This window comes from Prunus mume, linkage group LG3 (genome assembly GCF_029339155.1).
Source record: "Prunus mume cultivar Tortuosa linkage group LG3, ASM2933915v1, whole genome shotgun sequence".
Taxonomy (NCBI): Eukaryota; Viridiplantae; Streptophyta; class Magnoliopsida; order Rosales; family Rosaceae; genus Prunus; species Prunus mume.
This window is the reverse complement of record NC_142700.1, coordinates 1151613-1162112: the sequence shown is the minus strand read 5'-3', so window position 1 is coordinate 1162112 and position 10500 is coordinate 1151613. Positions and strand designations below refer to the sequence as shown.

Here is a 10500-nt window from a genome sequence, read left to right as displayed (position 1 = left end):
ATTAAGTCGGGTCGGGTCACAAATCACTTTTTCGTTGTCATGAACTTATACTCGAGTTTCATTTTTGTCATCCTATTAATTTAACGTGTTATTTTAGTTCTTCAGTTCTCTCATTGTGTCAATTAGTCATTTCATCATATTTCTTGTCAAATTTAATTGCGTGAATTGCACGTGATGAATTTTTTGGGAATAAATCTGAATTTTTTTAGTCCATTTTGAGCAATCCAAAGCAAAGTTAGGGCTAAATTGGGATTCTTTTGATGCTTAGGGATTTTGGTGAATTGAGGTTTTAATTTGAGGGAAATGGGATAGATATGTGAATTAGGGTTTCAATTTGCCAATGGGTTCCCGCAACAGTGGTGGTGGCTTCATATAATTAAATATTTCTTTATTTTAATGTTATTTTAAGTATTTATTTCATGCTAATTATTTATTATTATTATTTTATATGAAGAGAAAATATTTATGCTAAACTGAAAGAAGAAATAAATTATTTTTGATTCTCTAAACTAGAGAGTATGGTTAGAATTGAAATTTTATAAAAACACTTATAAAATAACTTTATAGTGTTTTTAGGTACATTTTAACTAAAATAAGGCGCATAAATGCAGCGTTTCTAGCCCACCCCCGTACCCGCCTAATTTATAAATCATCCAAACGCAACGTTTTGTGAGCGAGGGACGAGGGCAAATACCGCGAAGCGAAACGGCTAAGATCCCTGGCGTTTCAAGTCTTCGTAGACAGGACGAAACGACACTTGCTGACGTGGCTCATCTCCAACCCGCCCCTTCCTCGTTGCCCAAAACGGTGTTACAGAGGCTGTGATCCAAGGGAGCAAACACCGATTTACAGGCTTCACCAGCGGCTGCACAATTCTCGAGCCTATCATTTCTTTTTCCGTATTTCAATTTTCGCTCGCAATCACTGGTTTTGACATTTTGGGACGTAGGGTTTTTGGGAGTGAAATTAGATAAAATTTGATGGTTGTGGATTTTAGATTTTGATCTTAAAATTCGAAGGTGCATTGCGTTTTTGGTGTAATTAGACGCCAAGTCCAAGTTTACTAGAGTTCAAAACAGGCAGCAGGCGGCCTTCTTCTTCCCAATCACAATCATCGTATCTTTGGCATTCAGAAGTTGAATTATTGGCAGGGCAACACATCATCTGGTATATCTATTTTCTTTCTTTTAAAAGGTGAGGGCTTCGCTTTGCATCCACATTGTGTTGAATTTGTTTGCTTGTAAACGTTTGGTTTTCGTTGAATTTGAGTTGAGTTTTGTTTTGTCTTTTTAATAAATTGTTAGTTCAGGTTGAAGAGTTCAATTGAGTGACTTTAGCATTGAGCTAAGTGATTTATTTAGAGACTCTTATCGAATATAAAATTGGGATTTTTTAATTTGAATTTGTTTGTTGGGTGATGGTCGTTTGGGGAGTGTACTTGGTAGCTTAGTCTGAGATATGCCCATTTGCCCAACTATTCATTATTGCCTAATTCAATTTCTAATAAACATACTTCTTACTTAATTCAGTGTATCATTACTGGTCAGCCTGAAATTTAACCTTTTTATCATTTTCTGCCATGGTTCAGGTGGCAAAGGTGTTTAATTGTTCATCCCAGAGACTATAGGGCCTGTTATGACTTCAAGATTTAATTAGAATCTTAAGGATCAGCTGCATGCTATATTGCTTGTCCAAAATGTCTTCGTGTCCAAAGGCACAATCAACAAAAGTTGGGTATCTTCGTCATCAAAATGCTCTTCCTGCTACTGAAAGCTTGAGTGAGCAGCATGAGAGTAGTTTGAGACTTGAGGAGGATGAGGTTGAGGATGAGGATGAGGACGAAGATGTAGATTTCAATCCTTTTCTAAAAGGAACCCTTTCACCAGAAGCTTCTTCAAGTCTGAGCTCTGAAGTAGAAGGTTTAGATGGTGAAGTTGTTGACAGCAGCAGACACACTGTTGAAACTGCTGGCATTAATTCGTTGAGCATGGCTCGTGAGGTGCAAAAGTGTTCTGTTAGAGAATCTGAGCATGGGGAGGAAGAAATTGTGATGCAAACTACTGTTTTTCCTGAAGGTGCATCTGAAAATGAATTTGAAAAAACAGTTCCTGGAAATGCTAACAAGAGAATGGCTGCCTTCATCACTCAACCAGCCAGTGAAACTGTTCAAGAAAAGGATGATGTCTCAGGCAGTGGAACTGATGTTAATGATGCTATAGTAGGAGGGTTGAGTAACACAGAAGACATCCAGAATCCCACTAGGGATTTAGATGATGAGGATGAGGATGCTATTTGTAAACGCACCCGGGCCCGCTATTCATTAGCAAGTTTCACACTTGATGAACTCGAGACTTTTCTTCAAGAAACAGATGATGACGATGACCTCCAAAATATTGATGATGAAGAAGAATACAGGAAATTTCTCACTGCTGTTTTACAGGGTGAAGGTGATGACCAGTCAACTAAAGAAAATGAAAATGCTTATGATGAAGATGAGGATAATGATGCAGACTTTGAGATAGAACTTGAAGAGTTACTTGAGAGTGATGTGGATGAAAATGTGAAGGACAAAGTGGTGGAGGAGAACGGAGGAGCTGGAAGACGACCGAAGACTAGGCAGAATAGATGCCAAAAAGCTCCTGCTCAATGTAAGAAGAAGATTTTAGGACAGACAAAAAGGCCATTGCGCCCCCTTTTACCAGTTTTGCCGAAGGGACCAATGTCCTCTTTCTCTACCCAGGCCAGCAGAACTCTAATGCCTGGGACAACTTCAAGCTGTTTGTCTTCCACAGTAGAAGATCGTTCTATAAATGGATTCACTGCTCACCAGATTGGCCAGTTGCACTGCCTGATCCATGAACATGTGCAGCTACTTATTCAAGTATTTTCTCTGTGTGCTCTTGATTACTCTCGGCAACATATTGCCTCCCAGGTTAAGAGATTGATCTTTGAGATGCTCCATAAGCGTGACGAGGTACTGGCACGGAAGAGTGTACCATATCCTGCTGTTTGCTTTTTCCCATCAGTGCCAACTGAGTTCCCTAATTCCTACACGACACAAAGCACCTTAGTGTCATCCCTCACATATGATGCACGTAGAGAATGTTTTTCTTCGAATAATCAGATGGCAGTTTCCCCAAATATTTCTCCTTCCAAAGGTAGACGTGAATGCATTCCTAATGGACAGGTGGGGTTCTCTCAGAATATGGGGGGTGCTTTCTGGGTGCCTTCTATAAGTGGTCCTGTGCTATCTATCTTGGATGTAGCTCCACTTAGTTTAGTTGGAAGATACATGGATGAAGTTGATACAGGTATACCATGAAGGTCTCAAGTGTTTTTCATGCTTTTGCTAGCACATTTGTGTCGAGAAGTTTGATCTTTATCTATCTGCCATTGATTTTAATTGTTTTGACAGCTATTCAGGAAAATCGACGGTGTTACGTGGAAACTAGTTCTGATACACGCCTTGAAAAAGAGCCTTTGTTTCCCCTTCCTAACTTTCCATTATGTGCTCAAGCCAATTTTGAAGCTGTAAGTGGAACCGGTTCCTCAGTTTCCAATGTTGCTCCATCTTCGTCTAGTCAACCAACCACCCAAGAAGTCACTGGCTGCGACCATTGTTGAAAGTACCAAGAAGCAATCGGTTGCTATAGTCCCAAGGGAAATATCAAAGTTAGCCCAGATATTTTTTCCTTTGTTCAATCCAGCATTATTTCCCCATAAGCCACCGGCTGGGAACATGGCAAATCGAGTGCTTTTCACTGATGCAGAAGACGAGTGAGTTGCACGCTTTCTCCTTTATTCTTAAGTTGGTGGCTTATCCTGATTTGTTGCTGCTGTCGGAATTTAGATATCATGTTTAGTATCAATCTGCAGTATTCCTTTATTGTTGTTGTATAGACTTTCTTATGGAGGTTCATGTGTTTTATTTTGGAATTGCTATGCAGATTATTAGCATTGGGGTTGATGGAATATAATATGGATTGGAAGGCAATTCAACAACGTTTTCTTCCTTGCAAATCTGAGCGCCAGGTATTCTTTTCTAGACTATGTATTGTGAGCACAAAATTTTCTGATTATTGTCTTTGCTGCTAAGTCTTTCATTATTCATGCTCTTCTAATCAGCAGACGAGCCATATGTTTTAGTACAGAGAACATTCTAGTCAAAGCATCATTACTTGTATGGAACATTTGTATTCAATAAAGCCCCACTACTTTGTAATGTAATGCAACCACATAATTTTGTAGTAATTTATGCTTGAACCAGAACTTCAGCTTGCTCATGTTTGTTTTGCTCAGCAATAGAGCAACCACATGTTTTATCCGAGAAGATTGAAGTAAAAAATGCTCAAGTTTTTGATCTCAGAACTGCCAGTTGCTATTCAATTAAGAATTAACTACTTTCTTATTGTGGACTCAGTTCAGTGTCTGCTTGATGGTTAAGTACAGTGAATGTCATAAAATTAGAAGCAATGGTGGCCTATTTTATTTGACATGAACTTCTTATTTTACAGATTTTTGTTAGGCAGAAAAACCGCTGCTCATCAAAAGCACCAGAAAATCCCATAAAGGTATGTGATGAACTTATTAATTGAAATATTTCTTTATTAAATTATTAGTATTGCTGTTTGGTACACAGGCATTATTGGTGGAATGAGATGATTTGTGCTTTCACCTCCTACATTTTTCTATAAAAAGTAAATGAGCACCATTATGAGAAGGTTACTATTGTCATTTATTGGAGTTTAATTCATGCGAAGGCATGAAAAGTCAAATATTGTTAGGGTAGTTGGACAATACCCTGTCTTTTATCTCAGCAACTCATGTAGTTGTCTATTTCTTCATCCAGGCAGTTCGGAGGATGAAAAACTCGCCTTTGACTGCAGAAGAGTTAGCATGTATTCAGGAGGTAATTTTATCCGAAACCTATAAATATTATACATACATATATGTATATATAAGCTTTGAAAGCATTACTCTTTTGTGTGTGTGTGTGTGTGTGTGTGTGTGTGTGTGTGTGTGTGTGTGTGTGTGTTGACTTTTTCTCAAATAAGGTACCAATTCTCAGTTAGATAAGAATTGACAGCTAACATGCATTTAGATGCATCTCACACACTGCATCTGGATATATACATGTTTATGTATATAGTATGTATTGGTGCATTCATGTTTTATGTATCAGATTCTCATGCAATCAAGCTGTCTGATTTATTATGACCCCAATACTCAGGGACTTAAGGCTTATAAATATGATTGGATGTCCATATGGCAATTCATTGTCCCACATAGAGATCCAAACTTGCTGCCCCGGCAGTGGCGCATTGCTCTTGGAACTCAGAAGTCATATAAGCTTGATGAAGCAAAAAAGGAGAAGAGACGGTTATATGAATCAAAAAGAAGGAAGCATAAAAATGCAGATTTGTCAAGTTGGCAAAATTCATCTGAGAAAGAGGTCTGATTTCCTTTCAACCTAAAACATTGGACAAAATCCCATATTTATTTGCATTAATTTTTAAGTAATCTTTTTATAATAAATATAAAAAATGAAATGCTGTGTTGACTGCTGAACTGCCCATATTAACACTCATAGACTAGATCAAATATTATATTAGAAAAGTTATGGGTAGGCTTTAAATTAGCTGCCTTGCTAGACTTAATTTTAGCTAATTATATTATATGCTTCCTAAATGTTGATGAATATATTGAGGCTTAGGAGTATAGCTTGTGTAGAATTTTCTGAAGTTTAGGAATTAAAAATAAATTAAAAAATGTAAGAAATAGGAGGTCCTGGGTTCAGCCTGTGAAAGAAAACAATTTAGTTAAAAGAAGGCTATCCCCACTTACATGGCCTATTATACCATTTGATTCTAATAGTTACATTCAAATGCATCAAAGAGTCTTTAAGTTAGCCAGTTTAGCATGAATGTGCAGGAAGTGTGCGCCCATTCTGACTTTACTCATTTTTCAGAATTGTATCAGAATTTCATTTGGACCCTTTTTCTTTTCCCTCAAACCTCTAATTCAGCTGAGCTTGGGTTGTAGATGATTGAAAGCTCATTAAGTGGATGATGATTATATTTAACTGTGGTAATGACTGCAGGACTGCCTGGCTGAAAAGTCTGGTGGAGAGAACAGCGCAGATGGTTGCACAGACAATGCAGGTGAAACTTATGTTCATGAGGCCTTTTTAGCAGATTGGAGACCAGGTACTTCCAGTGGAGAAAGAAATCTTCATAGTGGTACCCTATCCCAAGAAGCTATCCGTGAATGGGCAAATGTTTTTGGGCATAAGGAAGCTCCTCGAACCCAGACTGTGTCAAAGTATCAGCAGAGCCCATCTCTAATCACTGGTTTTAGACATTTTGCATCTGGTACCACACAAACGAATCACTCTGTTTCTCATATGACTTCAAATGCCTACAAATCTCAATTCAATTATCGGCGGTATCGAGCTCGTAGAACTAATGGTGCACAATTAGTTAAGTTAGCACCAGAATTGCCTCCTGTGAATCTTCCACCATCTGTTCGTATAGTCTCACAATCTGCCTTCAGAGGCTCTTTATGTGGGATATCTTCTACGGTTTCTGCTTCTGGAGGTGGTAGTGGTTCTTCTGCAACAGACAATCTGTTTTCTAAATTTTCTCAAGTTGGAAGGTTGGGGATTTCTGATGCCATAACATCTAGACAGGATAAAACTCATTCTCCAAAAGACAGTGTTACAACTTTGCGTATGGAAGATTCTAGGATTGTCAAGGATAAATGTGCAGAGGAAGGAAGAGATACTGATTCTGACCTTCATATGCATCCTTTGCTGTTCCAGGCCCCTGAAGATGGACGCCTACCCTATTACCCATTGAACTGCAGCAACAGAAATTCCAGTACTTTCAGTTTTCTTTCAGCAAATCAGCCTCAGCTAAATTTAAGCCTTTTTCATAATCCTCATCAAGGAAGCCATGTTGATTGTTTTGACAAATCATTGAAGACATCCAACTCAACATCACGTGCCATTGATTTTCATCCACTTATGCAAAGAACTGATTATGTAAGTAGTGTCCCAGTAACGACATGCTCAACTGCACCCCTTTCTAATACTAGTCAGACTCCATTGCCGGGCAATACTGATCCACAGGCTTTGGGTACTAATGAGAAAGCTAATGAGCTGGACTTGGAGATCCACCTCAGTTCTACATCCGACAAGGAAAAGACTTTGAAAAGGAGAGACGTTGCTGTGCATAATTCAGTTAAATCAAGAACAACTGCTCCAGATTCTGGAACTATTATGATAACTCAATGTGCTAATAGTTCATTGTATCGGCATGCTGAAAATTCTTCCGGAAGTGGTAGCGAGCCTGTTTCAGGTGGCCTTACATTGGTTATACCAAGTAATAATCTCAGCAGATACAATGCAGATGATACAGGTGAGCAGTCTCAACCTGATATTGAGATGGAACAGGAAGAGTTGAGTGACTCAGATGAAGAAAATGAAGAAAATGTTGAGTTTGAGTGTGAAGAGATGACTGATTCTGAAGGAGAGGTGGGATCGGCGTGTGAAGGAATTGCTGAGATGCAGAATAAGGTGACTTTTCTCTTTTATTTGGTTAGTTCTCAGGTTCTATTGGCTGTGGGAAGCACGGATTGTATCTTCTGGTCTAAGTTATTAGCTGACTAATTCTTCTTGCGACCTCCCACTCTTCTTGTTGTTGGTGCCACCAATCTTGTTTGGGAGGAGTTTTTTATTAATATTTTCTCAATGTTTATATCTATATCATTTTGTTCCTTTTCTGAATTTCTATTTTCTTGTTTATAGGATGTTCCAACGTTTGCAACAAAAAGACCTGCAACGGTAGATCCTGATGGCAAACAGTGTGAGCCAAAAGCCGGCTGTCATACTCAGGACAGTATTCGCGATACTCCTTCCTTGGATGATGCCAGTAATTCTTCATGGTTAAGTTTGGATTCATGTGCACCCGATCGCCCTTCACACATGATGTCCAAGCATGACGAAAGCACAAATGACAGTGGTCTTGCTGCCAATGATCTATCGTCATCTCGTCCCGCTCGGTCTTGTAAGAATGCGAAACTCAGCACAAGAGAAGTTGTGGCACAGAGACAAGGCGTGGACATGGCGCACCAACTGAGCCTGGGTCCTCTAGCAAATCCCACAATAAGGAAACCTAGGAAGCGTGTGTGCAGAACCAATACATGTTTGAACATAGGTTTGACTGTAGAAAACTCAAACTCCAGCAGTGATGGCTAACACAAAACTTACTAATTTGTTTATGCGCTTATACTAACCCCTTTCTAGTTGCAGTAAATAAATAATATGTTACTTCTTGAACCTCAACCCTTTAAGCCAGTGGTGCCCACAACTCAACGTTTGTGTGTGTTTCTGTTGAAACTTTTTTACATCAATTCAACTGATGCGCATCTTTCACTGGGTTAAATTGATATTTTTCTCAAATTGGCAACTTTGGCAATGATGCGTTGCTAACTTGCTTGTGTGAGCTTGTGGTTGCGGCTCTCAATTATTCGATAAAAAGAAAAAGAAAAAGAAAAGAAAATTTTACGTTGGCCCTTTCTTAACTGAACTGGAGTTTTACACAGAGGGAATCTCCACCGTTTAGCCGCATATACCGTCCAAGTATCATCCCACTCAGATCATGCCACGTAAGATAGGACCTACCCATGAATTAATGATAAAATGAGAACCAAATGCCAGCCCCCGGCGATCACCAACGGTCAAAATCCTTATCCCAAAACCTCATCCAATTCCTCTTCCTCCCTCCACTCATTCCCACTCTTTGCCTCCATACACCAGAAGTACTCACATGAAGATAAGACTTGACAAACCCAAAAAACAACCTAAAAGAAACCAAAACTCGCATATCAGACCCTCTTCTCTGTTCCTCCTCAGCAGCTTCTCTTCCCTCCATTTCAGAGCTTCAGAAGCCCCATTAAAACCATGTCTTGTTCAAATTTGACAATGTGGGTGTCTTCAAAACCTGCCCTTTCTGACACCTCCTCGCTCTCCTGCCGTTCTTTTATCAGCCCTTTTCAGCTTCCTTCACAAAACTCTCTCCCTGCCAGCCCCTCAAGATCGTCTTCTGTGTCCCCGATTCACTGCGGTCTCCGTGAGCTTCGAGAACGTATTGATTCTGTAAAGAACACCCAGAAGATCACTGAGGCTATGAAGCTTGTGGCAGCTGCCAAAGTCCGCAGAGCTCAAGAAGCTGTCGTTAATGGAAGACCCTTCTCGGAAACTCTTGTGGAAGTTCTTTACAACATCAATGAGCAGCTCCAAGTGGAAGACATAGATGCTCCCCTGACCAATGTTAGGCCTGTCAAGAAAGTTGCTCTTGTTGTCATAACCGGCGATCGTGGTCTTTGTGGAGGTTTCAACAATGCAATTATCAAGAAAGCTGAGAGAAGAATATCTGAATTGAAGGCTCTTGGTCTCGAATACACGATCATCAGCGTTGGCAAAAAGGGTAACTCTTATTTTCTAAGGCGGCCTTACATTCCAGTTGATAAGTTTCTTGAGGGAACCAACCTCCCAACTGCCAAAGAAGCACAGGCCATCGCAGATGATGTGTTCTCCCTCTTTGTGAGTGAAGAAGTTGACAAAGTTGAGCTTTTGTACACCAAATTTGTGTCGTTGGTTAAGTCTGACCCTGTGATTCATACCTTGCTTCCACTCTCACCAAAAGGGGAGATTTGTGATATTAATGGTGTGTGTGTGGATGCTGCTGATGATGAGTTCTTCAGGTTGACAACAAAGGAAGGGAAGTTGACTGTAGAGAGAGATGTGGTGAGGACAACAACCGTGGATTTCACACCGGTTTTGCAATTCGAGCAGGATCCAGTTCAGATTCTTGATGCTTTGCTGCCTTTGTACCTCAACAGTCAGATTTTGAGGGCATTGCAGGAGTCACTAGCCAGTGAGCTTGCTGCTAGGATGAGTGCTATGAGCAATGCAACTGATAATGCAGTGGAGTTGAAGAAGAACTTGTCCAGGGTCTACAACAGGCAGCGCCAGGCCAAAATCACAGGGGAGATATTGGAGATTGTTTCTGGTGCCAATGCCTTAGTTTGATCGCTGGATAATGGGGGTGCTTCTTTTCTCCTCCACATGAGTTTGTGCATCTTAATTTGTTGGTATGGATGTTCCATTATTCGTCGAAATATAATGAAGATCGGTACTTATGCAGATTTCACACTTGATTGTAATTCTCAACTGCGCATAAACTTTGTGCACACTATTTTGGAACAACAGAGCATTCCACATATATTGTATGTCCTTTTTTCTCCATCATAGCCAATATTACTGTTAATCTAATTAAAGATCCCTTCTTCTCATATATTGTCTCTTGTTCAATTATATATAGATTTTCCTAAAGATCCTCTCATGTTTGCGTTTACTTTCAATCCAACCAAAACCAAAACCATTGCCATGGTATTAACTAATCACAAAATCTAAGCCGAGCCATCTCTTCATACAAG

At 39.7% G+C, this 10500-nt stretch overlaps 2 protein-coding genes across 2 annotated transcripts; both read left to right on the top strand.

The window, feature by feature from the left end:
• The first annotated feature begins 720 nt into the window (after positions 1–720).
• On the top strand, positions 721–8448 carry DUO3 (Homeodomain-like superfamily protein). Its single transcript, XM_089047958.1, is given in 10 exon segments — positions 721–1194; positions 1589–3311; positions 3416–3585; positions 3587–3777; positions 3948–4032; positions 4515–4571; positions 4850–4909; positions 5231–5452; positions 6101–7576; positions 7808–8448. Coding segments are annotated over 9 exon segments (4347 nt in total). The 5' UTR covers positions 721–1194; positions 1589–1675; the 3' UTR covers positions 8258–8448.
• A 292-nt stretch (positions 8449–8740) lies between these two features.
• Positions 8741–10356, top strand: ATPC1 (ATPase, F1 complex, gamma subunit protein). The gene has a single exon (XM_008226611.3). It carries the CDS (start codon positions 8963–8965, stop codon positions 10091–10093), a length of 1131 nt encoding a protein of 376 aa, XP_008224833.1. The 5' UTR covers positions 8741–8962; the 3' UTR covers positions 10094–10356.
• The last annotated feature ends 144 nt before the right edge of the window (positions 10357–10500 follow it).